The sequence below is a fragment of the Miniopterus natalensis genome, chromosome 8 (genome assembly GCF_054644295.1).
Source record: "Miniopterus natalensis isolate mMinNat1 chromosome 8, mMinNat1.hap1, whole genome shotgun sequence".
NCBI lineage: Eukaryota > Metazoa > Chordata > Mammalia > Chiroptera > Miniopteridae > Miniopterus > Miniopterus natalensis.
The window spans coordinates 226,742-254,555 of NC_142088.1; the positions used below are offsets into that span (position 1 = coordinate 226,742).

Sequence of the window (27,814 nt, forward strand, 5' to 3'; positions counted from 1 at the left end):
TAAACCTTGGCCTCATGTCCAGTCAGTTACTCTGTCTACTCAGGATGTCTCTTCTTACTTTGAAACAAGGGTCATTGTAGGATTTTCTGGTCTTTCTGTTGTTGTTGTTGTTAATCCTCACCTAAGGATATTTTTTTCCATTGATTTCCTTTTTTTTTTTAGAGGGAAAGGTGGGGGAGAGATACATTGATTGGTTGCCTCCCACACGTGCCCCAACTGGGGCCAGGGATCGAACCTGAAACCCAGGCATGTGCCCTTAACCAGGAATCAAACCCTTGACCCTTCAGTGCCTGGGCCAATGCTCTAACCACTGAGCCACACCAGCCAGGGCAAGTATTTTTCTAGTCTTTTTAAATAGATTGCCCAATAAACACTGCTTCTTCCCTTTATTTCTTTCATGTAATGCAACAGGGTGTTTATAGAGTCCACCCAGGGAGCTCTGTGGCCTCAGAGACAGGTGGTACCTGACAGGCTGCTCTGTGTCTAGAGGCACGTGCTGAACTTGGACTCTTATAGGCCCCACACCACCTGACAAACGTTCTGGCCACTGCAGAGTTGATTCACAGGTGCACATGATTGGATGGGCTCCGAACCAAACCCACTGGTGTGTTTCTGTGGACTGTATTCAGTACTTACTGTGATTCCTCTGCCATCATTTCTCGTCATCTCTTGGTAAAGTCCGCCTTCTAGTGATGTCCTCAGGGACAGTTCACAGGAACAGTGTTCCCTGAGTGTTGAGACTGTCCGTAGCGTGAGCTCATATGTAACTTAAAATTTCCTAAGAGCTGCATTAAAAAGGTAGAGAAAAGCAGGTGAAGTTAATGTTCATAATATATTTTGTTCAACCCAGTATTATCTAAAACATCATTTCCACATGTAACCCACCAATACTTAAAATTGCTAAGGTATTTGGAGTTCTTTTTTTGCACTGTGTTTTAAAAACCCGGTGTGCCGTATACTTAAAGAGCACCTCAGTGGACCAGCCACACGTCCAATGCTCACGTGTGTCCGCCAGCAGTTGTGTTGGGTAGCACAGATCTGTAGCCTGCCTGACGGAAAGATGTGGCAGCTGTAGAACCCGTGGCTCACTTTCTACCACTGTATCTTGTAAGTGTGGCACTGCTGTATTCTGCCACTGAAATCAGTGTGGAGAAACCGCTGGCCTGCTTTCTGCCTCTGCGGCCTCACCTGTTCTGACTTTCACATGAACGGAAGTCGGGCCATGTGCGCTCTTTAATGCCTGGCTTCTTTCCCTTTGCACAGCGTTTCCAAGCCTTACCCATGTCTTTGCGAGTGTCCATGCTTTGTGCCTCTCTATGGCCGACACTCTGTTGTCTAGATGGCCCTTCGTTTATCCATCCAATGAGGGCTTCAGGTTGTTTCCGTGTTTTGGCTGCTGTAAACACTTGTGCACAGTGTTGTGTGTGGATGTTTTTCTGGTCTCGGGTGGGCTTGTTGTGGATTCCTGGCTCCGTCTCAGCCTGGGGAACCGCCAAACTCTTCCCACCAGCGGGGTGTACAGGTCTCTAATCCTTATAACTTTGTTTTCATGTCTTTTACCTTTTCTCCCCTTTTGAACTTGTTTTCTCCGTTTCCGTGCCGTGTTCGCCATTCCCCTTTTGGCTTCATTTGGTGGTGCTCTGACTAATGCTTTTTCTTTGTCTTTGGGGATTCTTCAGCTTCTCCCACTTTCCCCATTCACGTGTGGGGTCTGCCAGTGCAGCTGCGTGGTTCCACGCTAGAGGGCGGCCTGGCTCATCCCAAGGTCTTGGGGCTTTGCCCAGGTGAAAGGACAACACTCAGAAAGCCTCCTAAGAGAAGAACACAGCTTCACACAAACAGGACTATTTTCACATGAGTGGTCACTCAGACCCTCCGGGCCAGAACGACTGACCGCCGGCCCTGAGATCCAAAGACTGAAATCAGTGTCATCCCCCTTTTACCACCACCCCTCCCCTTGTTACACTGGTACCCAGGGAGGGGCTCCTGGACATCCTTCCTAATTTCTCCCGGAGAGGGAGACACCTTTAATGTGTGCATTGAAGGTCTCAGATGTGCATGTTGGGGGTCAAGGGGGTTTCAATTCACAGCTCCAGGTAGAGCAGCAGATTGGATTCTGGACCACTCTGTGTCACATGCCCCTGCACCGAGGGTGCTGAGCTGGCCAGGCTCATGCCAGCCCCACCTTGGCTGAGCCCCCTGAGCTGCAGGGTTGGGATCATGGGCTGCTCTGTGCCTGGCTTCTGGCTCTCTGGTCAAACTAGGCCATGCTTCATGTGTGCTGGCCAGGACCCAATGTCAGGAGCAGAGCAGGCAGTGACCACGGGCTCTGACTGCTCTGCTCTGCACTTGCCAAAGGCAGCCTCACCCCTACAAAGCGTGAGGCCTGCAAAGATGTTTTCAGGGCTGCACTGAGCCTGGCAGAAGCCTGCCAGGTGGGGAGAGTCTCAGGCCACAGCTGTATGTGTACAGCATAATGATTTCCATTTATTCTGAGAGTTCAGGGCTTGGACTGTCCTGCTCACCAACTGTTGCCATTAGAGCTTCAGGCCTCCAACCACCCAACCCCTCTCTGTCTGCATGTCAGTCAGTGGCAGCTTGTCTTCTCTGTTGAGGCTATAAACCTCCCACTGACCTCCCTCCCTCGTGGCCTACATCTGAGCCATCAGCAAGTCCAGCCTGCTGTACCTTCAGATCAGATCCAGAATCTGGCCCTTTCCACCATCTCCACCCACCCAGGCTGCCCCCCTCTGCCGCCAGGTGCTTCCTGCAGCCGCACCTCGATGCTCAGGCAGACCTCTGCCCCATCAGGCCTTTCAGAGTCCAGGCCATAGCCCTCCCCAGCAAGGCCAGCCTGCCCAGCCCAGGGCCTTCATTTCTGTGCCGTGTTTGCCTGGTCCACTCTTCCTGCGTGGTCTCTGGGAGCCTGGCTTTCTTAAGTAAGATCTCAAAATGCCCATAGCCCCTCAGTTCCCTTTCCTTCTCATCACTTAATGACAGTTAGTTCTTCCTCTTCCTTATTTCTTTGTGTTGTGTGTGTTCCCTCACTGGAATGTAGCGCCACCGGGTGGAGAGGGAAATTTGTTTTTCATTAGCTTTTGTTAGCTTAGCTGTTTGCCTCTTGCAGGAATGAGAAAACAGGCAACTCACAAACAGCAGCAGCAGCTTCTTCTAGTCTAGGCTCTTGATTCTGAAGCCTTTATTTCTTACCTACGTCAAAGACTAACTGATGTCCTGATTTAAATTTTTGTTGTCTATGTAAGTTCCTGTAGGCAATTTGAAAAGGAAACGCTAAAAGGGAAAGCTAGGTTGGAAAGGAATGGCTTTTTACCCCCCTTCCTGTTCAGGCTGCCACTTTGCCTCTTGTGGGCCCAGAAGTTGTATAATTTCAGAGGCTGAGGTGCTTCTGGAATTCCTTTCTCTTCTCTACACATATTCTGTGTAGGAACTGCCACTCTGACACTGATCTGCAAGATGACGTTGGCTCATTGGGCTTTTTCTCCCCCTCTTGACAGGTGGCTGGTGGCATGTTCAGTCAACTGCTGTAAATTACAAAGCTTGTGCCGATCAACTGGGTTTCCACACAAAGCTCAGCAGGGCTCCATCAGGAGACCAGTGGACACAGAGCCACTAACTGTCCTTTCCATTTGTCCTCAGAGCCCCCCAAGATGAACCCAGTGGTGGAGCCCCTGTCCTGGATGCTGGGCACCTGGCTGTCAGACCCTCCGGGAGCCGGGACCTTTCCAACACTGCAGCCTTTCCAGTATCTGGAGGAGGTTCACATCTCCCACGTGGGCCAGCCCATGCTCAACTTCTCGTAAGTGTGCAGGTCTCGGGAGAACGCCGGGGGGAAGGGTGCGTCCCAGAGAGTGTCATCCTCCTTTCCAGCCGAGGTGCACGGTGGGCAGGACAGGGCATTCGGCTCCTGTGTATGTATGGTGCTGGGCTGGCAAGGTCTCGGGTGTGTTTCCCCAACACGAGTAAGTGTTCAGCTACACCCCTTACCCAATATACTGAACAGGAGAGGACTTGGCCTCCTTTTAGACTTACCCCTGAGCTGGTGAGGTCACAAAGGAGCTGTTAGTATTGTGGTTCTCAGGTTCTTACTAGGCAGCAACGCAGAAGTCCCCCACCTGTGTGTGTCACCCCAGCCCCATCCACAGGAGGCAGGTCCTAGTGTTGGGTGGCTGAGTATAGGGGGATCAGGGGATGTGGCTGAGAATATTTTTAATTTCAGAAATAACACACAGTTTTAAAGGTTAGGCAAGGAAGAAATTTACTTATGTAAATAAAAAGTAAAACTCTACCCTTTTCTAATCTCCGTTGTACATTTAACTGTATTAAGAATCTTATTAAATTAATTGGTACTCTGTCATGCCTAGCAGCTTCAGAAGGATTTAGAAGACCTTGTTTTTAAAGATATTGTCTCGTACATTTTTGTGTTATTCTTGGCTGAATGGGTGCGGACAACATAACATTCTGCACATAACTCCAAAGGGGAAATTCTGGATCAGAGAATAACCCACAGCGTAAGCAGTCTTGTTAAGCAGTGGCTATGACCCAAAGAGAGTTTTATGGACTAGCATTAAAAGTAAAATAGTAAAAACCACTGGCCGGTTTGCTCAGTGGTTAGAGCGTTGGCCCTCAGACTGAAGGGTCCCGGGTTTGAGTCCAGCCAAGGGCACGTACCTCGGTTGCAGGCTTGATCCCTGGGATCTGGTCAGGTCACATGCAGCAGGCAGCCAATCAGTGTGTCTCTCTCACATCGATGCCCCTCTCTCTCCCCCTTCCACTCTCTCTAAAAAGCAATGGAAAAAAGTATCCTTGGGTGAGGATTTAAAAAAAAAAAAAAAAAAAGGTAAAGTAGAATACAGTAGACAGTGCCTGAAGTGTCTGTTTTGGTGAACAGCATGGTGTGTGTTGTAGAGAGAGGGTGTGTGCTAAGACCACCAGCACTGCCCTGTTCAGGAATTCTGACGGCAGCTTGCGGTGCTGGCGAAGTTCTGTTAGAGTTAGGTGCTGTTAGCACAGCTGTCTCATCCACCACGATGAACTTGCATCATGGCGCAGGCTGATTGATAAGAAGCTGAGTCCTGACTCGGGGCCTGTTCTGCTCCCCACCCTATAGATGAGTGGATGTCCGAGGCAAGATGACAGCTCTCGGGAGGGCAGGCCTGCCTGGTGTGAGGGTGGGATTTTACCCATTGGTGCTGAGGCCCGGAGCATGTCAGGTGTGGGGCTGAAAGGGCCTTGGGAAGGGTACCCCAAATTATGAAGAACACGCTGCTGTCCTCAAGGTGGCGCCAAGCACAGCCAAGTGAGCTGGAAGGGTGTCCAGGGGGTGCTTCCAGGCTAGAGGTAGAAGCCCCAAGCACTTGGCGGCCACACGCATGGTTGCCTAAGTGTCTGTTTCCACGTGAGCAAGAAGCATATTCATTACCTTGTGCTCAGTGGGGGCTTTAGAGTGTGGGAGAGTGGCCACAAAGCCTGCACTGGGGGCCCCTTGTCCCTGCTCTCACTTCTGTCCTGCCCTCACCCCCGGTCTCTGTGCAGGTTCAACGCCTTCCACCCGGACACGCGGAAGCCCATGCACAGGGAGTGCGGCTTCATCAGGCTGGAACCCGACACCAACAAGGTGGCCTTCGTCAGCGCTCAGAACACAGGTACCTCTTGTGGGCCAGCCAGGTGGCCCCTGGGTGAGGTGGCCTCTGCTTCTGCTCTCAAGTCACTCCAGTGTCCCTCTCACACACATGTTTGTGGGGGTTACTTGGGACACAGACCTGATCCTGTGGGTGCCTTTCAGGGCAGAAGGCATCAGGACAAGTGCAGTGGGGTTGGCAGGTGGGGAGTCAGCCGGTGGGGCCCTGTCTGCAGTCTCTGGGGGTCCCCAGGAGGTGGGTGGGCTGTAGGAGCGTCTCTGTGAGAACAGGCTGATTTTTTTTCCACCTGAGTTCCTTCAGTGACAGCACACTCCCTGGCTCCTATCCCCCTGCTACATCCAGGTGTTTCCTGTGGGGATGCAGCTATAGGGAGAGCTAGACCAGGGAGGCTCAGTGTCTATCTGAAAGCTTTGTCCGGAAGTCTGGTTTGCCTCCAGAGGGAGGTCATCCTAAAATAGCTTACCAGGTTCAATTAGAAATTACTCAGAACCCACCTGTTGACCTTTAGCTGCTCCCTGGCTCAGGTGAGTCTTACTTCCTGCAAGCAGGTGGACAGCTAGGACCAGTCCAGTCTGGAATGGAGCCCAGGGCATTGGTGGGCTGGAAGTCAGTGGGCAGCCAGAGGGGTGTTCATTCCCCTGGCTACCTTTCCATCCTCTCAGATCCCAGGGACCTGTTTGATGGGGGTGAGGGGGTGGAAGTTGGAGTCAGGGCACCCCACCTGTTGAATTTGAGAATGCAAAGGTGGTCCTAAGAGCTGGGCAGCCAAGAGCCCGCGGGCAGGCTATGTGGACTGACGCCCTCCCTCGCAGGCATCGTGGAGGTGGAGGAGGGCGAGGTGAACGGGCAGGAGCTGTGCGTCGCATCCCACTCCATCGCCAGGATCTCCTTCGCCAAGGAGCCCCACGTGGAGCAGGTGAGCCATCTGTGCAGCCCTCCCTCCCAGATGTGGCTGCGTGGTGCGCATTTTTCATCACAGGCAGGACCATGCATCGTTCCGGCTTCCCACTCTGTCAGGGCCCCCTGTCTTCATGGTCCCTCACTCTTCCTCCTACACATCCTGGAGGGGCAGGGAGGCTCCTGGGCTCCTTGCTGTTCTTCTGTCACAGACTTCCTTTTTCATCCGTGTGGTCCACTTTGCAGATACAGCCACATCTGTTGGATAAATTTCTCCCAGGTAAATTCCTGGATCAAAGGATAGGCACGTTTTAAACTTTGATAGATACGGTTAAATTCCTTTTCCTAACTCTTGCGTTCCTGCCAGCTTGCTGAGTGCCTGGTCCCCTGCTCCCTCCAACAACGTGCCTGTTTTCAGACTTACAGTGCTGTCAAGTCTGATTAAGTAAAGTAAGACAGTTTAGCTGACGAGTGAGAGGAAGTGCTCCCCACACTGGTTGGACATTTGTGTCTCCTGTTCTGTGTGCTTGATGTTCAGGGTCATTGATGGGTTTTCCTTTTCTTGCTGACTTATGAGAGCTTTTTGTGGATATTAACCAGTTGTCTGCTGTGCATGTGACAAACATCTCTCCGTTGGTTTACTACGTGTTCTACCCACAGCTCATAAGCTTTGCAGCAGTTGCCTCTGGGGCCCTTTTTCTTTGTGGTGTGTGGATTTGGGTTCATGCTCAGGAAGGTGTTTTCTCCAAAAGGATAAAATTCTTCTTCCATTTTCTTGTGCTCCTATAGCTTTCCTCTTCACATTCAAACCTTGAGTCTCTCTCAGACTTGTTTTTACAGGATGCAACATACGGTTCTGACTTTCCCCAGAGGGGTGACAGTGACCCCACAGATTTGAAAAGTCATGCCTATCTCAGGCCACATCCCCATAAGTAGGGGGAGGGGCCTGTTTCTTTTTGTCTGTCTACTTCACTAGTAATTTAAAATCATCTGATAATTTAGGTTACCATAGTTTATGTTACATTTTCATGTCTGGAGAAAGTTCTTGATTCTTTAAATTTTCTTGGTTGGCCCTGCCAGGGTGGCCAGTTGGTTGGAGTGACATCCCATAAACTGAAAGGTCCCGAGTTCAGTTCCTGGTCAGAGCACATACCTAGGCTGCAGGTTCGATCCCTGGTTGGGGTGCGTGTGGGAGGCAACCAATCAATGTCTCTCTCTCAAATTGATGTTTCTATTTCTCCCTTCCTCTCTCTCTAAAAATTAATTTAAAAAAACAGATACTTGGGTGAGGATTTAAATTTTAAAAAAGCTACATTTTCCTGGTTAATTCTTAAGCATTTCCTCATCTGGATGACCTGTTCAGTGAACTTGTCCAGGTCCATAAAATTTGCATGAGAATTGGGTGAATACATGAATTAACTGGAGAGAACCGGTGTCTCTGTGGGTGGTGCACACGGCAGCAGGGTGGGGCGCAGCAGTGATTCCAGGTCCTGTGTGGAGTGTTTGTAGATACCAAAGTGTATTCATTTCCTTATCACTTTAATCACATAGGTAGGGTGATGCCTTAAGTGCCGTAGTTTTTGTTGCTCTGTGCATAGAATGTTGTTTCCATTTCATCTTCTGACTGTTGGTGGTTATGCGGAGGCCTCTGGTTTCTGTGTGTTTCTGTCCACTCGGGTCATATCTGTCTGTCTTAACTGCTGGGTCTCAGCAGGGCACTGCCAGGACCACAGGGGAGCACAGTGACCTCAGGCCTGACTTCCTTAGGTCCTCCTGTGTCTCAGCTCCATTGGCCACTTGCTGTATGCTGCTCCCCATAGACCACATTGCTGGTCAAGGAGATCCTGTTTCTAGTGTGCTAAGAATTGTTTTCAGGAAAGGGTTTTGAGTTTCTTCAAATGCTTTGCAGCCTCTTTGGGGAAGATTCTGTGTTTTTTCCACTTGAAGCTATGAGTGCAGTGAATAATATTAATAACTCCAAACACTGAGTCATGTTTGCTTTTGAAGATCACCCCTACTAGTCACAATGAATTAAGTAATTCTGTTCAGATGCTATGCTCTTTGGTATCAGTTATTCATAGAATGAGCTGGGAGCTCCTTAGCTGTTTCTGCCCCCTGCAAAGGGCAGCCCCCACAGGACTTAGTGGTGACCCCCTCGGAAGGTGTCTGGGCCGGCACCGGGGTGCAGAGGGGCCCAGACCTGGACGCTGCTTCTGTCTCCACGCTTGTTCATCTCCAGTCCCCCACCTCACTTCACTTGAAAATTCTTGGTTCCCCGGAAAAGTACTCTTTTCATCAAGGTTTTCAGAGTTTGGGGAAGTGACACATACGTCCCCTGGTTCTTCTGTGTCTTCTCTTTTATTAAACAAAAAAGTGGCTCTTCTGCAAAAAAAGGGAGTAAGCAGAGGAGAGGCCTGTGGGCAGCAGCGCCAAAGGGACAGCTCCACTCTGCAAAGTGACGTGGCTGACCAATGGCTAGACTCACATGCCTGGTTGACCTTCCCCCCTGGGTTGACCCTTACTATGTTCTCTTGGGTTAAATATCCTTAGCATTGTGTTTTATTTCTTTTACTAGCTTCTTAGCTATATCTCTTTTTTCCTAAACTTATAACTAGTGTGCAGTTATGTTCCCGCTTCCCACCTGGTCTCGGGTAACCCTGTGCTCACCTTGCATCTGAACTTGCTGCTTCCCACCTCGCACGCCTTAACCTCACAGCTCTGCATCTCCATCCACCCGCCTCCTGTGCAGCTGCCACCACACTGGGTCCCTGTGGAAGGTGGACGCACATGGACACACTCCACTAGGAACTTCATAGTATTGTTACTTTTGCTTTAAATAGTCTGTTGACTTTCAAAGAAATTACAGTGGGGGGATATAATCTCAGCATTACCCACTTACGCTCTCTGTGTCCCCCGTCTCCTCCTGTTGCTCTGAGTTTCTGTGGTCCTTTCATCCTGAAGACCTGCATGAGCAACACTCCTCGTAGCACAGGTCTGCTGGCAGCCATGCCCTTGAGTTTATTTCACACCCAACTTTTTTTTCTTTTTCAATATTTTTGTATTGAGTCAAAATATGTCATAACAAAAAATTTATCATCTTAGCCATTTTCAAGTGTCCCCTTCAGTGGTTTTTACATTCACATTGTTGTACAGCCATCACCCCCATCCATGCCTATAGCTCTTATAAATCTGCAGCTCTGTCTATTAAACCATAACTTGCCCTTCTCCCCTCCCCTACCCCCTGGCAGCCATCGTTTACTTTCTGTCTCTGTAATTTTGATGACTCTAAGTACCTCCTATAAGTGGAATCATACAGTATTTGTCTTTTTATGACTGGCTTATTTTACTCAAGGTTCATCCATGTTGTCACATATGCCAGGATTTCCTTCCTTTGTGAGGCTAATACTCCCTTGTGTGGAGGGATGACATCTTGTCCATCCTTCCGTGCGTCCATGGACACGGGTTGCTTCCGTGGGTGTGCAGGTATTTCTGAGACACTGATTTCAGTTCTTTCAGCCTGTACCCAGGAGTGAAAGGGCTGGGTCCTATGGTAACTCTGGTTTAATTGTTTGAGGAACGATCCTGCTTTTCACGGAGGCTGCAGCATTTTCCACTCCCATCACTGGTGCACAGGGTTCCCGTTTCTCCATAGCCTTATCAGCACTTGATATTTTCTGGGGTTTGAAAGCAGCTATCCTGATGGGTGAGGAGGTATCACTGTGGTGTCATTTGTGTTTCCCATGATCAGTGCTGTTGAGCATCTTCTCATGGGCTTGTTCGCCATTCACGTGTCTGCAGAAATGTCTGTTCAAGTCTTTTGTCCATGTTTGAGTTGGGTAGCTTGGGTTTTTTGATGTTGAGTCATAAGAGTTCTTGATGTACTCTGGACATTAGCTCTAATATTAGAGCTAACGGCAAATATTTTCTTTCTGTGGGCTGCTGTTTCACACTCTCGATAGTGCCTTTTGATGTAGAAATTTTTAAAATATTCCAATTGGTCTATTTTTTCCTTTGTTGACTGTGTGTTTGGTGTTATATCCAAGAAACCTTCACCAAGTCCAGTGTCATGGAGCTTTTGCTCATGTTTTCTTTTAAGAGGTTTATAAATTTAGCTTTTATGTGCAAGTCTCTGACCTATTTTGAGTTACTGTCTTACATACACTGTTAGATAAGGGTCCAGAGTCATTCTTTTGCGTGTGAATATCCAGTTTTCCCAGCACCATTAGTTGAAAAGACTGTTCTTTCTGCATTGAATGGTCTTGGCAACTCTGTTGAAAACCAATTGGGACAGCTAGGAATGTCTTAAAAATAAGGACCATCTCCGTTTAATTAAACAGCGAAACCAGCCTGGGGTCTTGAACACAGAATTAGAGCTGAGGGACTAGGGCTCATAGCCCTGCTGCCTCCCACATTCCACGAGTCACAGAGAATCTCCTTCCTCAGCGATACCAGGCCACACCCGCACTGCCCAACCACTGCCAGGTCCCCGTGGCCACAACCTTTGATCTCTTGCCCGATGCAGTTTTTTAAATAAACACTGTGTTCATTACTCCACCCAGGAATCTTCAGAAATGCCCTTTTGGTCGTATTGCGATCACCACACATTAAGCAAATTAACTGCTCGTCACTCATACCAGTTCTCACACTTCATCATGCCAGTGAATCTAGGGGTTTTGTTGAAATGCAGACTCTGATCCAGTCAAAAGAGCTGGACTGTCTTTCTGTAGTATCAGAGGCTCGGAGCTGCCCTTGTCTGAGGAGTGGAGCTCCCACTGCGTGGGCCTCCAGAACATGGACTCACAGCCGCTCAGCAAGCTCCCCTTTACAGTCAACAAGCCAGTAGTTGCTTCCGGCCCCACCTTACTGACACGAGGACCAATCTGCGGCTCAGATGGATCTCTGGCAGCCTCAGAATACCCAGTTATTAGTGACCTCTCCAGGTTGCTAGTTGGCACCAGAGGCCCAGCACCAGAAGAGGTCTATTGGGCCTAAGCAATGTAGTACATCTGCCTCAACTTAAATCTTTCCCAATAACTTTAATTTGAAGAGGAAAATAGCACAAGAAAGTTCAAGGGCCCCAAGAACCTGACAGGTAGCTCTTGGGGAGCCTGTGCACGGCTCTGCCACTGCTGTGGGGCTTTGGCGCTGAGCCAGCCACTGTGACAGCCAACTGTCATCCCTGAGATGGGGTGACAGTGCTCTGGAGGCCACACCCTGTGAGTGTGTACACCTGGCGCGGTGGACACAGGGCAGCCCTTACCCATTTTTCCCACCACTGCCTCCTTCCTGGTACCCGGGGAGAGGTCCTCAGTGGCCCAGCCACAGTGACTCGGTGCCTCCCAAGCTGTCTCCCATTTCTCGCTCACCTGCTTCTTGCTGCCAAGTTGCTTATTCTGGAGCAGGGTGGCTGCTCAGCAGTTGTCGTGGTTCCTCACTCTATTCACAGACATCCCAGCAGAGAAGGTTTTCCCACAGGTTGCTCACTGCAGGCTTCCTTGTTGGAAACAGCCACCATAGTTTGTTCCCAAAGTGCCACTACGTGAGGAACACGTTTGCCATCAGTTCAAGCTGTAAAGTGGAGAGGTCAGCTTTTGTCTAATCAAGTGTATAATTTACAGACAGAAAAAAGAAGATGGCTTCTAAATACCCTAAGATGGGAGGGACCAAGTCGCATGATCATCTGTTAGTCTTCTGGGGACAGGAAAAGGCGAGGGCCAGGGCTCAGGACACCTGGATCTTGGCAAGTGCTGTAGCTCTGTGGGCAGAGTGTCAGTCATCTGACTCACAAGTGAGGTGACATGTCACAGCCCCTGCAGGAACACTGGGCCTGTGGCGGGACCTCAAGCATTTGTTGTATCTTTGGAAAATAAAACTAAGGTGTTTTGTATTTGTTTTGTTCTGCTCAGATTACCCGAAAATTCAGGCTGAATTCCGAAGGCAAACTTGAGCAGACAGTTTCCATGGCAACCACTACCCAGCCCATGACTCAGCATCTTCACATCACCTACAAGAAGGTGACCCCGTGACCCACAGCAGAGCTTCATCCTGGCCTTGTGTCGAGCTGTGACACCCTGCTTCTCACAGACTCCACAGCAGCAGGTGTGGGTGTTGCCCCGTGTTCCTGTAATGGCATAGAAAAACCAAATAAAAGGCCTTTATTTTTATGGCTGAGCACTTTGATATTATCATGTGTGCGGACTGTCCCTCTCCTCATCTGCTGGTGACTGTTTTCCAGTCTCTTCCCTAAAAAACTAAGAAAGGTGACTCTCTCTTACTCTCTCTTTTTCTTTCTGCATTTTTTACAAGATCTGAAATATTTACAAACCTTAAGTAGAGTGGCCAAATAATCAGCTGGAGACAAAGACAGGACAGACTGGGACCAAAAGGGTTGCTGTGATTTTTAACTCTGTAAGGACAGAGGGTGTTCCCAAGGCAAGACGGCAGCTGTGAACTTAGGGTCATTGTGTGGATCTTATTTTATTTCTCTGTAATGTAATATTACTTTGTTTTCTGTCTTTGTTGAGAGTTTGCAGACATACACTAACCCTGTACCCGTCTCCCAGCTTTAGCACGTTAGCATTTCCATCCTATTGGTTTCACCTGTTCTTTAAGTCCTCTTGCAGCCTCTTTGGGGAGGATTCTGTGTTTTTTCCACTTGAGGCTATCAATGCAACATAGAGCTGAAGGCAGAGGAGCAGGCTCACTGGGTCCCTGAGCAGGGAGACTGGGGTGAGTGCCCGTGGTGTGTGCAGAAGCCACTCCAGCTGTGCAGAGACAACTGACATGGCAGGTGATACAGCCACATTGGGTCTCCCGGCTGCACTCCTTTCTGGGACCTTGGTCCTTGTAGCCTTGGTGACTCTAATGCCTTTGACTGTTTAAAATCTGGCTTCTCTGGCTTTTTCTCTGCCAGAGGGTTGGTTAGTTACAGCGCAGTTGTCTGCAACACGAACCCCACCTCCTGCCCCTGCATCCACCCCTACACCCTGACCCTGAGTCCCACATCCTGTCCCTGAACCCAAATCCCACCCCAGCACTTGCCCCTCTATCCCACCTCTGCATCTCACCCCTGCACTGAGCGGGAAGGGGTGCTGGGAGGGCAGCACCCAGAGCATAGCCAAAAAATGAGAAGCAATTAACTGACCAGTCATCTTCCCCCACCAACTCCTGCCACTGGCTTGTTGGGAAGATGGTCACTACTCCTCAAGGGGTCCCCAGGCTGTGGTCCGGGTTCTCCTGGGCTTCTTGTAGTATCTGCCGTGTTCCTTTGTCCCGTTTCCTGTAGTCTGGACACTGGATGGAGAGTTCTGGTTGGACACACTCCCTGTGGGTGCCTAGTCCTCAGTCTTCTGGTCTCACTTGAGGCTCGGATGGTGACAGCCTTTCATGTGAAAGGTTCGCCAGCCGAGGCAACGTCACCCGAAGCACCTCCTTGATAAGAGTGGGGGCTCGGTTGTCATTACTCTTGCATTCTGGGCTGGGACTCACTTGGAAAACTTCCCTTCACCTGTTAGGCTAAGTTTGGTTTCCCTGAAATGTTCACACCAGAAAGCCAGTATAAAAGCATAACTCCTTCAATCATCAATTAGAGAAATATTCAAACCTATAAAACGCCTTTAATAAGAATTTATTTGAGCCAGGAATTGAGGACATGCCTGGAAGTAAGATCTCCATGGGTTGAGACAACTCCAGAGAAGGTGCTTTTACAGCTCCTCTATATGTTTAGGGTCAAAGGAGAGGGCTGAAGGAAGTCACATGAAGTCACTGGTGGCAGATTGAGGAGGCGGGAAATCTCTGGGCTTGGATAGAGAGGAAATGAGGACATAAGCACTTGCTTTACGTTGGTGAGTATAGGATGGTTCACACAATCGGGACAGCGCTCAACCACTGAACCACACTGGCCAGCAGATCCCAGGACTTCTGTATATTTGATGGGATTCTAGGCCCGTGCGGCCTTTTCCTCTTCGACAGAGGTGTTCCAATGATCCCATAGTTGGCCTGATGGAGCCCCCCAGCCCCGATGGCTCTACGCCAAAGCGCCATCACTGCCCCCCACGTCTCCTGCCCCAGCGCCCATTCTCCTTACTGGGGGTGGGGGAGTGGAGAGGGGAACTCAGAGACCACAGGCAGCTGCTCTGCTTCCAGGCCTCTTCCATGGGCAGAACTGGAAAATCATTTAATAATTGATTTATTTTCACTGAACTACATGAGATGAAGGCACTGAGATCATGGCCCATCACCGTTACTGCCTCTGCAGGGGGCATACACATTTTTTAAGAAAGGGGGGAAAAAAAGGTGTGTCCACACTGTTTACAATTCAAAATTTAAGATTATAAATTGTTTTACTTAAATTTTTTCATTGTACATCTTAAGATGAAAATCTTCGTTCTCTGCAACATTAAAACTGCTTTATTCTATAGGACACACAATTATTTGGTATAATTATACTCTTAATAGTGAGATTGCTGATTAATTTCTTGTTACTGTTTTTATACCTTTCTCATTGAAAATATAGTTAAAATATAGTTGGAGCCCTGGCCAGTGTAGCTTAGCTGGTTCAGCATAGTCCTGTGTACCCACCAAAAGGTCGCAGGTCCAATTCCTGGTCAGGGCACATGCCCAGGTTGCAGGTTCAGTCCCCAGTCAGGGCGTGTATGGGAGGCAATTGATCAGTTTTCTCCTATCAGTACTCCTCTCTCACATCGACGTTTCTCTCTCTCCCTCTCCCTTCCTCTCTCTCTAAAATCAATAAAAACATATATATATATATATAATTGGAATAAGCAATTTGTCTGGTTGCTTATGTCAACTTGATACATGCGCTCATTTATTTTAACTTCCACAGACTGAGTGTACTCTAAGATACATTTTGCCCCGCACAGGTACACAGCCCAGCTGCAGGGTGCCCCCTGGAAGCCATGTGCCATTGAATCCAGCAGGTCCCTCATGGTGGGCATTTGCCTTGTTTCCAGGCTGTGCTAACAGAATGTCAGAGTGAATGACCTGGTTTTGTATTTTTGCCAGTGCACCTTTGGGATGGATTTCTAGCCGTGCCATTCCCGGTCTCGGGGTAAATGCGATCTGCTGTGTCTAGCTGCTGCCCCTCCCCCACAGGGATGCTGCCACTTTGCCTCCCAGGGTGTGTGGGTTGCCTGCCCACCCCTACCCCCACCACAAGTCAGTTGTCGGGTCAGGATCTGGGCCAGTCTGATTGGGGAGACATGGGATCTTGGGGTAGTTTGGGTTTGCGCTTTTTTGTCTTTTTCTTCTTGATTTTTGGAGGTGCTGAGCTCTTCTGAATTAGAACTATTACTCCTAACATCCCTAATTTAAATTACAACTTTTTATGGAGGTAAAATGCATTTATAAAGTTCATCATTTTACCCATTTTAGGGTATCCAAAAACTACATAGTTCAGTGTGCTTTGATGTTTGCAATATCGTGTAACGATTACCTACTTCAAAACGTTTGTCACCCCCCCAAAACCCTGTACCCACCCATTAAGACAGTCAGTCCCAAACCACTACTGGTTTGTCTCAAGTTATATATAATTTTTTTTTTTTTTTTTTTTTTTTTTAGAGAAAAGGAGGAAAGGGAGAGAAAGAAATACTGGTTTGTTGTTCCACTTATTTATGCTTCACTGGTTGTTTCTTGTATGTGCCCTGACAGGATCAAACCCCCAACCTCAGTGTATCAGGACGACACTCTAAGTCAACTGAGCTCCCTGGCCAGGGCCTCATATTTTTGAAAATGTTAAATGTTATAAACACTTCCTTCCAGTATATATTTTGTCTTTTATCATTCCTGGAGGGGGAAAGTTTTGCCTGCTCCTCTGTTTCAAAGAAATTCATTTTTTCTAGCAGTTTTTCATTTTTTATACTTAGCTCTTGGGTCCACTTGGAGTTTATCTGCTGTGTGGTGGGACGCACAGGTAGGACTTAGTCTTTCCCCAGGTGGCTCACAGTGAGGCAACACGCGGTGACAAGCCCATCGTTCCCTGCTGCCTGAGCTGCCACCACCCCGTTTGTCCTCAGGCTGGGCCCGAGTCCGGGTCCCTGCCCGTCTGCACCTGGCCTGCGCCTGGCGCACGGTCCATCCAGGTGGCTCAGCCTCCTCCTCAGCCTTCTAAGGGTTTTCCTGTCTTTGCATTTTTTGTTTCTCTCATGGGAACTTTATAACTAGCTTTAGATCCAGGGAAAAACATTCTGGTCTTTTTTGTTGGGATTAAATTTATAAATGTACGGAGAACAGCCTCCTCGCGCAGGTTTTCCTCTTGGGAAGCTGGTGTTTGCTCGTCCACTTGGATCTTTGCGGCCCTGGTTGTCCTCCCAGAGGCCTCACACCCCTTGTCTGGCTCGGGCCTAGAGCTTTGCTGTTGGAAAGAGGGCACTTCCCCTGGTGCCCCTTCTACCTGCATGTAGAGACCGCTGATCTGTCACTTCACCCTGCTGCTCTTCTGAGTGCTCTCAGCGTCTGAAATACCAGCGCCTCTGATCCAAGCGAATGACAGGAAGCAGGGGCAGGCAGGGTGGCCGTACCTTCCTCTCCACCCCCATCCCTGTCTCCTGCCAGCTCCCTTCCTTCTCTCCACTGCAAGGCCCCTGGGGAGGGGGTGCTGGGCAGAGGCTGGGGAGCCGGGAGGGGCGATGGGGGCAGCTGAGGGAAGCTGCACCTTCGGGACCCCTGCTTCATCTGGAGGCTGCAAGGGAGGCAGGGCTAGACCTAAGCGGTTGTCCAGCTCAACCTGCCTTGTACAGAAAGGGGAAACTGAGGCTGAGGCCACGTCATAGCCCTCCTGTGCCATATGCCTATGGCCTAAGCAGGAGTTGGATGGGCTGCTGGGGGCAGGCCCTACTGGGAACAGACCAGGGCCAGGCTCAGGGCTGAGGGGAGGCTGCAATGACAAAATGGGCTGTCAGCTAAGCAAAGAGATGGGAATGGCCAGAATGGATGGGTCATGGGGAGCAGGGGGCCTGGGCACCCTGCTCTTGTCCACCTATGTGTGCACAGAGTGGGACACGTGCATGTGCAGGTGTGTGTGCCCAGGTGGGAGTGTGGGTGCATGAGCTGCTTGTGGAGCAGGGGAGCAAAAGACAGACAATCAGGGAAGATGGCCTATCACAATGGATTCACCTGCCGCCTGTCTAGTCCAGGACGGGCACTCGGAACGCAGGCGGGGTCACCCTCCACTCTTGTGACACTTTATTGGAATCAAACACACACCCCATCCTTGTAGGTGGGTCAGGAGCTCATGCATCCACAGGACAGGTACACCGACCTGGAGCCCCACTCCCTGGTCCCTGCCACACAAGGACACAGCCACAGCTGAGGACATTGTCCCTCCAGACATGGATTAAGCAACAGCACACGAGCCTTACACTCAGTTTGTGGGATCAGTAAGACCCACCGCTCCTCTAGCCTTGGCCAGGCCCAGGTCACCTTCAGCCGAATGTCCTGACATGGTCGCCCTTCGTGGATGGGACCCTGGCATCAGGCGAGAGTGTGGTGTTTCTAGCTGCCTTCCTTTAGGGTCTGGGAGGTAACCCTGATCTTCTGGCTCCAGGAGAAGGGGCACAACAGGATGGGGCCACAGGTCAACACCAAAGGCCAGTTCCAGGCCCAGGGGAGCCCTGTGCTCCCATGTCCCGAGGGCCTGGGTGTAGGAGAGGGGCTCTGAGGGAGGAGGGCGATGTTTTGGCAGGGGGCGGGGCGGGGGCTTCTGGATCCAGGGCCAGGCTCATCTCTCAGGCAACAGCACAAAGAAGGCAGCCTTCAGGAAGCGGCCGAAGCTGCACAGCGTGGTCACAAGCCAATGGGAGCGGAAGCCAGGGTCGCTGCTGACCACACACTTGAGGACGTCGGTCTGCGGGGAGGAAGGGACCTTTAAGAGCAGAGCTGGGAGCAGAGGCCCACCACACCTTCCACCTGTCAGCCAAGTGGACAGGGAGCACACAGCCATGAATGGAAGGTCTGCAGTCTGGGTGGGAGTGAAGTCTCCACAAGGACCAAACCCTCCATGAGGATTCAAATGGTGAGAAGGGCAGGGAAGAGCTCAGAGGGGAGAGGAGGCAGCTGGGTCCAGGAAGCCGCCGTGTCCAGCCCCAGCGGGGCTCCATGGGGAGAGGTGAAGAGGTGGCAGAGGCCTCAAAGGCCCTGTGCTGGGGGTGCCACAGCCACGGGAATCACCTGGAGGCAACACCTCCCCACCCAGTACCACCTTCAGATGAGACCACAGCCCTTGGCTGCAATCTCGGTGGAGGGCTGAGCTCGGCACCCCTCCCAGTGTGCCCCACACCACCCACTTTACAGAGAAATCAGATCTCCCATGGGTGGGGCCAGCCCCACATGCCCAGGGCCCAGAAGCCCCCAAGGTCTGGCCAGGCCAGGTGAGCAGGGTAGCCCTGGCCTTTCCCCTTCAGGGCCTGGGTTTGCCTCCCAGGCAGCAGGTCTTTAGTGTTGGAGTTGGGGGGAGGGAGGAGAGGTCAACACTGAAGTAGGCAACAGGGCCAGCCTTAGACCCAGCAGCCCAACCCTCACCCCCTCCTCCCACCCCTGCACCCTATGACCCCACTCACCCATCCACCGCGTCTCCGCAGCCAGGTCACCAGGGTCTTGCGCACAAACTCCCCAAGGCAGTCGACGAGAGCATGGACCATGGCGGGCTGGGCCTGCCGCACACAGTCCACAGCCAGCCCCGCAGCCACGGAGTACAGGGACACCACCTTGCCCCATGTGATGCCTGCAGGGAGAAAACACTGGTCAGAAGGCTGCCAAGCCCCGCTCCAGTCAGGGCCGTGAGGTCATGTGAAGAGGCTGAGCAGCGCCCCTGCCGTTCTGCGGGTGGCAAAACACAGAGGGCCAGCCCCTACCTGCAGCACCCACCCAAACAGGTGCCGGCCATCCTCTGCTGCAGGCCAGTCCTGCCCACCCTCATGGGTAGTTCTCTTAGGTGATTTCTTGGGTCTCCATTACACACCTGCACACCTGTGCCAGAGCCCAGGACAACCGTTCCCAGACCCCATCTTCTGGAAGAGGCAATGGAACAGCAGCAGGCAGCCGGTGAGGAGGAAGCTGGGGGGTGGGGGTGCTAGCTGACTTGCAGCTGCACACAATGGACAGTACGCAGCTCTGAGATGCACCTGCCCATCTGTCTGTCCCACTGAGGAGCCCTCTCTGTGGGGCAGCAGGAGGTTCCACAGGAGGAAGGGCCTCCCCAGACCCCCAAGCTGTGGGGGCAGAGCTGAGAAGAGCCACCCAGAGAAGAGCTTGTACGTTATACATTACGAATTCCCTTAATGTAGAGAGATTTTATAAATCAATGAGAAAAAAGCAAAACCTCTCAAAAGAAATGAGCACAGAGCACAAACAGCCAATTCACAAAAGGAAAAATAGAAATAATACATCAGACACGAAAAGTGCTCACTGATAACCAGAGGGGCATTACAACGGGCCGCAGTCCATGAGATCAGAAACTCAGACAGTGCCCCAGGTATTGCAGCCTCACACCTGACGCACAGCACCTGCAGGCTGAGGACATGGCGGGGGACACAGGGCAGAGACAAAGCCCTCCGTCCACCTCACACAGCAGCACAGAGGTTGGAATCAGCAGAGGAAATGCTTGTTCATGAATGTTCACAGCAGTCTATTCACAGTCGCCGAACGCACTGGGGTCGCCCAGACAGCGGAGTGCGGCCCAGCCCAGGAGCGAGGCTCGGACACTCTGGGCTGGGACACACTTCGGACGTCCGCTCAATAAGCAGCGACACCAAGGTGGTGCGTGTGAGCCCAGGAAGCAGGTCCGCATTGCCAGGGACGGGGGCAGGGGAGGCACAGCTCGTGGGCACAGGTGAAAATCTCAGCAGCAGTGGGTACTCATTGTGAACCCACTAAGTGCCACAGACTTGCACACTTGAAACGGTTAACTGTAAGACCCCCATGGCGTCTTCTGCAGTTTGCACGGATTTCCCTGGTCAGAACTGGGCAACTGTGCTCACACCTGAGCAAGGCCCTGTGTCCCTCCGAAGCAGTTGTATTCCAACTCCAGGCCCAAAAATGCAGCATAACCAGCCACAGCTGACCTCAGGACCAGCTGCCCTGGTGCCAACCAATCAATCAGTGGAGACCACGGCCCTGAAAGGACACACCTGGAAAGCTGCTGAATATTACAATGAGCTCTTCCCCTGGGAGCTGCCCTAAGATCTCCTCCCTCCAAAGCCTTAGGAAGGAGGGCCCAGTGTCTCCTTCCGGCGCCTTTCCCTCCCTTCCCCAGGCGCCACCATTACCTCCCTCACTCCCAAGCTCCAAGGGCCCTTCCTTTGACTCTATAACTTGTTTCCAAAGCCCATGTCTTCTACGAAGTACTTTTTCTACCTCTGTGATTAACTAAATAAATGTTCTCAAAAAAAAAAGTTAACTGTATGTGAATTTCACCTCAATAAAAGCCCCATAAATCAGACATGTCACTCCCCTGCTTACAACCCTCCTGTCACTGTTACTTCCTTCTGTGAAAATAGGCCCAAGTCTGAAATCCCACTGAGCTGGGCCGTCCCTCTCCGGCCACATTTCCGCTGCCTGCAGCACCCCCACCCCCGGGACTCTGATCAAGGTCCCCCCTTCAAGCGCCACCGGGCCCTCATGTTATGCTTCCCATATACCAGCTGCCAGGGCGCACCCGGCCTGGCCCCCTTCTGCTCACAGCTGTGCTTTGGGCACCCCCAGGCGCTCAACATAGGGCAGATGAAGGCTCAGTGTGGGAGGAGGCGACAGGAGCCTGCGCCTGGGCTACCAGCCTGGGACCCAAGAGTGGCCGCAGGTCCTGGGTGCCACGTGCAGAGAGCTGCTCGCTGTCCCGTGGAGAACAGTGAGTTCCAGGTACGTCCTGTCTCCCCTGAGGTCTTCTGTTTTTACCGTTTATGGAGACATAACATTACCGCAAATTCATCCTTCTACAATGAGATGTCCGTGTTTTAGTACATTCCCAAAGTTGCGCAGCCATCACCACGGCCTAGTTCCAGAACATTCTCATCACCCCAGAAAGCGCCCTGCGCCCATGAGCACCTGTTCTGTGGACTCGCCTGTGGTGGACACGTCACATGTGGAATCCCAGCATGTCCCAGAGTGTCTGCCTCCTTCCATGCACCAGGCTGTCCAGGCTCCTCCAGGTGGGGGCGCGTCCTCTCGTGGCTGAGTAACATTCCATCCCACGGATGGACCACACTCTGCTTGCCCACTGCTCAGGTGATGCACACGCAGATCATTGCACCTTCCCGGCTCTTAGGGATCTTGCTGCTCTGAACATCCACGCGCCAGTTTCCGTGGCACGTGTTCTCGTTTCTCCGGCTCTCATGGTTACCACCTTGCAGGCGCCTGCACTCGTCCAAGCAGTGGCCCCCTCCCACTCCCGCCAGCAGCTTACGGGGCTTCCAACTCTTCCAACCCTCACCAACAGGTGTGCTACTGGACACTGACCTGAGCCGTCCCCGTGTCCAGAGTGTCTAGGGTGGTTTTGGTGTTTGTCACCCTAACGACTGACAAAAACTGAGATTTCATGGGTTTACTGGCCACTTGTACATCTTCCGTGGAAAAATGTCCGTTCAGATCCTTTGCCCATTTAAAAACTGGGCTGTCTTTTTAGTATTATTTAAGAGTTTTTATTTTCTGATCTTTCTGTGGTAAAATAATTTGCTCTTGTGATAAGGGGGGAAAAATGAAAACTCTTGCCAACTTTTAATCTGGGAGGAAGAATTGGTTTTTCCACTGAAGTGAACTGAGAAGCCCAAAGTGGGAATGCAGCCAGGAGCAGCATCCATTGCCTCTGCCTTGGAGGGGACTCGGCCACTGCAGCCACCGCGGAAACCTGCCCTGCCGTCCTGGAGCTGCCCACAGCGCCAGCACAGCCCCCGCCCGGGCCACAGCCAGAGGCGGCCTGGCCTGGCAGACAAAGAGGGGGACGAAGGCCCCAGTATGGGGGGGTCCGGGGGCAGAGGGACAAGGGCTGGCATCTGCCTGATGGCTTGGCTCAGCCTGTGGCCAAAGGGTCCAAGAACCAAGCACTGGGATGGACAAGGGGTGAAAGGGAGTCCACGGGCAGCAACGGGAAGGCACCGCTCAGGCCTGTCCCCAGTGGGCAAGGCTGGGCAGGCGAGGGTAGGATGCTCTGTCCTGGTCCTGTCCTCTGCCCCTGTACACGCCCCCCCCCACCCAGGGCCAGGCCCTGCCTCCCAGCTCAGTCCCCACCAGCAGCCAGAGCTGCCTTCTCACAGACCAGCCTTCCTTTTAAAGCCAGCCTTGGGCTCATAAACTAGCTGTCTGACAGCCGGGAGACAGACACAGGCGGCCACCCACGCGCCGGCATCAGGCCAGGGACATGGGAGTCCAGAAAGGGCTGAGGGCAGGCGTCTGCCCAGGACACCCACCTCGGCCTCTGAGTCCTGCTTTCTCCACAGCCCCACCCACCATGTCCTCCACACGGTGCCTGACGGGTCACAGTCCCTCACCCCCTGGGTCTTCCCAGGACGCAGGTCAGCACTAGGAGGACATTCTGGAGGAGCCCACCACAGCCCTGCCCACCCAGGCACCCCCTCTTGACATCTGAGCCATGGTAACTTCTGCCCAGGGAGGTGAGCACTGGCCCCCGCCCGGTGGCAGCCCTGGAGGAGGCTGGATTCTGCAGCCGGCAGCCCCCAGTCCCAGCCAGTTCGGTGTCCCATGTCCCGCCACCGTGCTGGCGACAACTAGGAGAGGCCTACAACTGGGGACCTGCTCTGTCCCCGGTCATCTGGCCGTGAGAAGCCCAAGTTCCTCAGGACACGTGCAGGGCTCCCTGGCCCCACTCCAGCCAGCAGCCTGGGATGTGCAGCCCAGCCGGGACTTCAGGTCACTGCAACCCCGGCAGGAACCACGTGAGGCTCCCCGCTGGCTGCCTGGCAGGCCCTGTCTTCACCTCGAGGCAGCACAGCCCCAGCCCCTACCCCAGACACCTGGTCATGCCGGCACTGTGGGCTTCCTGGGGTGGACGTGCAGACCTACCTGCGGCAAAGATCTGGGCAGCCACGGCCAGGAAGGCGTCAGTCACCACAGTCTCAGAGTGCAGCGAGATGTTCAGCTGGCGGGCCACATTGCGGTAGATGCTGGGTCGAATCAGCTCCAGCTCGTCTCCTGCAGTCACACGGGTGGGTGAGAGGGGCCCACACCTGCCTGAGCACCACCCCATTACACGAGCCTGGGGCCAGCCCACTCCTCAGCCCCATAGCCACAGTGGGCTTGAAGACCCTTCCTGCACTGACTGGCCTATACCTGACCCCTACTCAACCCCCACATAGCCCCTGAGGACACGGAGACCGGAGCAGTGCGGTGGGCACCCCCGAACCTTCCCCTGTGGCCCGTCCCTTCTGACGTGCCAGCCCCACCACCTGGGGCAAAGCTGGCTGGGCCGGTAGGGCGGGAATCCCAGGAGGAGCATGGGCCGTGCCTGATGGGTGACTCACGGCTCACAGGGAGCTGCCCGGGCGGCAGACAGGGCAGGCGGCCAGACGCAACAAGGGCAGGGACTTCGACCCACACAGGTGGGCAGCCCTGGCCGCTGCTTCAGAGGCCATCCCCACTCAGGCCCCAGCACCACTCGGTGAACCAAGAAACTGAGCCATCACCCGGGCTCCCAGCACTGCCAGGGCTCCAACCTGTGCCTGTGCCAAGTGGGTGTGTGCGTGGGCGCCACCCTGAAGAGGACGGGCCCTGTCACCAGCCCTGTCTGCTGCCGGCACTCCCTGCAGAGCCCCTGGCAGTGATGTGCCGGGAATTCCACAACCCTCGGACTGGGTGTCCCTCAGCCCAGCCACCTCTCCAGCCAAAGCAAACAGGGAAATGCCGACTGGACAGTCCTGGCTGATAAGGGCGCCAGCTGCACACCATCTAATTAATTAAGATCTGGAACTGAGCGGAACTGAGGCGGGGCAATGAGGGGGCATGGAAATTCCCAGGGATGGCCTGGCTGTTCCCACACAGACCTTGGGGGCTGCTGGGGACTGGTCCCAAGAGACTGACCATGGGACGTGACCAGCTTCTTCCTGTGTGCGCTGTCTCCAGAGCTGGGCGTCTGCTGAGGAAGGGCTGGGAGCATGCTGGGGGCAGGGAGGCAGCGCCAGGCCCCGGGCAGGGTGCAGGGCCCCTCAGCCATCTGGCAGGGGCTGTGCCCCAGGGACTGGACATGGCCAGGGCTGCACACTGGGAAAGGGCCTTGAAGGCCCAGTTTCTGAGAGGGCCAGTGCAGCTACCCAGGCCCAGGCCCGAAGCGTGGGGCTCTCGGGGTGGAACAGAAGACTAAAGGGACAGAATCAGGCCTGTCAGATCCGAAGAGTCCAAAGCAGGACTTCTCAGACGAGCTTGAACAGCAGGGACACATGGCCCAGGGTAGAGGCAGGCCTCCTCCGGGCAGCGCCAGGGGTCCTCTAGAAGGAAGACCCCCCCCCCAGTGTGGTCCCCACAGCCCAGCTGGAAGGAACAGCAGTGGGCAGCTGACCTCACAGGAGTCCAGGCGCTCTGGACCCCTGGCTGATCCCCAAACCCCACTTACTCTCCACACCTAGAAACCTCTCCCCTCTCCCAAGGCCGAGGTGGGACACCGCCTCCTGCAGCCCTCAGCACAGGGCCCCGTGGAATCTGTGTCTCTCATACACATTCCTGGAAGGCCAGGTACCCATACAGCCCCGCTCCCAGGGGCCACACAAAGCAGACAAGCAGACACGCGTGTCCACCTCTCCCCACACTCGACCTCGAGGGGACTGGTCAGGGTCCATCTTTGCTGCCTCCTACTCTCCAAGTGCCCGTTCCAAGAACTGATAATGGCTGGAGGTCAGGACCTCAGTCCCCTTGGTGAGGTAGACTGACTGACTGGGGTAAGGGGTCCAGACCCTGGAGAAGGTGGAGACAGTTACTGGGCAGTGTGACCCCAGAAACAAGTGCGGCCCATCCCCACTGCGGCACCGGCTGTCCTTGGCATCCAGCTGATTTGGCCTCTGAATGGAGACCCAACGGAGAGGAAAGAGCAGCAGGGAACAGGATTTCAGTCAGTAACTGAAAGGACCTATTTTCCAAAACAAACACAGGGATGTGGTCCGACAAAGGATATCTGTGCCCCGCTGAGTACAAGGGTCACTGGAAATGTAGCCACCAAAACATTTTTCCTCCTGCAGCTTTCTGTCCTTCGTGGCCAGACTGTCTGCAGTCTGGGCTGAGCAGACAAGTCGGGGGAGGTCTGTGGGAGGCCTGCAGAGCCAGGGAGCCCGAGGCGGCAAGCACAGGGCGGTGGGGGGAGCATCGCCTGGGTGGCCGGCCTTGCGCGCGTGGCTATTCCGGGCACCCCCAGGCCAGCCCCCTCTCTGCCCCAGAGGGAGACTGAGGCCCAGAAGCGGAGGGTGCTTGTCAGGTCGCCTGTGTGCCAGCCAGTGCTGATGCGGCTGTCCCCCGAGGCGCAGCGAGCCCTGCCCAGCCGCCCGGCCCGGGAGGGGCAGCCTGCAGACCCGTCCGCCCGAGCCCGCACTCACCCAGGCGCAGCAGCACCGCGCACACCTCGGCCAGGCGGCCGCCCGGGGCCAGCGCGGCGCGCTCGGGCGCGCTCCAGGCCAGGCCGGCGCGCAGCAGCCGCGCGTGCACGAACTCCCGGCCCAGCGCCTTGGCCTGGGCCACCAGCTCCTTGTCGGTGGGCGAGCGGTCAAAGGCGTCCATGATCTCCGCGGCGAAAACCGAGGAGCGCCGCAGCACCTCCATGGCGGGGACGCGGGCGGGGGGCGCCGCACCTGCGGGCAGACAGCGCTCAGCCGCGCGCCCGGCTGCGGGGCGGCCGCCCGAGCGGGAGGAGGGGGCTCGGGCGCGCCCAGGTCGAGTCCGCGCGCGGGGCCGGGGCGCACGGAGAGGGAAGGGCTGCGGCCAGCGGCGGGCAGCCGTACGCTTCTGTGCCCCGAGTGTTTAAAAACACGGAGTCACAGACTTTCAGATCCCGGATTCAGTCGCAAAGATCCCCGCGGCTGCCAGGGACAGGAGGGCCGCGGGGAAGGGGCTCTGCTCGGGGGCCGCCGCGCCCGCGAGGACCCCGGCGCGGCCGGCGGAGGCGCGGGCGGAGCCCAGCCCAGCCTGCCCGCAGCCCCCGGCCCCGGCCCGCGCGGTCCTAGCGGCTTGTCCCCAGGCCGGCGGTTCCCGCGGCGCGTCCGCCAGGGGATGGACGCCGCGCGCGCCCTGCTCACCTCTCCCGCCGCATGGCGCGGGCGCGGGCGCGGGGGCCGGGGAGGAGCTCTGGCTTCAGGATCTGCTCGCCGCCGTCTCGGCCGATCTAGATCCAAACATTCAAACCCCGGAGGACGCGCGCCCGCCCCGGCGCCCGCCCCGTCCGCGCTGAGCCCGGATGGAGCGCGGCGTGCGCGGGGCCTCGCGCGCTCCTGGGGCTCCCGCGGCGGCGTCGGGGGCGAGGGGAGCGCGGGGCGCACCGCGCGAATCTCCGCGGCCGAAAGGCGAGGCTTGGGGCTTCGCCTTCTAAGGAAAAGGCAACCCCGGGGCGGAGCCGCGCCGGAGCTTCCCCGCCGCCTCCCGGCTTAAGGAGGCCCGAGCGAGTTCCCGGGGCGCGCTGGGGAGGGGCGGCCGGCGAAGCGGCCCCCACATGGCACAGTCATCAGGGCCTAGCTGGGGCCCCGGCTACCTGGGTTCACACCCGGCTCATTTGCATTGATTTCTAGAGGTTCTTTATATATTCTGGATACGTGGGTTTGTGTTGGAGATGGACCCGTGGGTTTGCGTTGTATTCAAGGGAGTGCAGATACTTTGCGCCACACTCTGTGGTTGCTGCCGCTTCTAACGAACAGGAGTTACTCTCGGTGAATTCCGACTTACCAGTCTTTTCTCTTATGGTTAATGCATTTTCATGAAATTCTATGTTTTCTTTTAGAAGTGTAATTTTTTCACGTTTGCATGGTGATGGATCACATTAGTTCTTGCGAATGGTGTGGTAAGGGGTCAGAGCTCATGTATTTTCCGTGTGGGTATCCAGTTGACCCAGCATCATTTATTGAAAAGACCATCATTTCCCCACTGAATTGGAAAAGCGTTCCCATAATAAATCAAGTGATGTATGTGTGAGGATCTGTTCTGAGCTCTTCTATCCCACTGGTTATTTCTCTTGAACCAACACAGCACAGTTCAAACAACAGGATTGACCAACTTGCCCCAGTTCACACATATACAACCAATAGAAGACATGTTCTTTCCCTGTG

General features: G+C 53.8%; 2 protein-coding genes across 3 annotated transcripts in view; one reads left to right on the forward strand and one right to left on the reverse strand.

Annotated features, from left to right (window-relative positions):
• The window catches only part of THAP4 (THAP domain containing 4), a 28,869-nt gene extending 16,132 nt beyond the window's left edge, over positions 1-12,737 (forward strand). For both annotated transcript variants that reach the window (XM_087819454.1, XM_087819453.1), the window contains 4 exons: positions 3,658-3,817; positions 5,554-5,663; positions 6,473-6,576; positions 12,464-12,737. In XM_087819454.1, coding sequence (XP_087675580.1) covers positions 3,658-3,817; positions 5,554-5,663; positions 6,473-6,576; positions 12,464-12,583 — 494 coding nt within the window. In that variant the 3' untranslated portion in view covers positions 12,584-12,737. The remainder of the gene's footprint in view (positions 1-3,657; positions 3,818-5,553; positions 5,664-6,472; positions 6,577-12,463) is intronic.
• Positions 12,738-17,331: 4,594 nt separating this feature from the next.
• On the reverse strand, positions 17,332-26,928 carry BOK (BCL2 family apoptosis regulator BOK). The gene is made up of 5 exons (XM_087819344.1): positions 26,795-26,928; positions 26,099-26,350; positions 23,586-23,714; positions 19,133-19,296; positions 17,332-18,420 (listed from the first exon to the last, which is right to left on the reverse strand). The coding sequence occupies exons 2-5, from the start codon at positions 26,319-26,321 to the stop codon at positions 18,295-18,297; spliced, it is 642 nt and encodes a 213-aa protein (XP_087675470.1). The 5' UTR covers positions 26,322-26,350; positions 26,795-26,928; the 3' UTR covers positions 17,332-18,294.
• Positions 26,929-27,814: the final 886 nt, after the last annotated feature.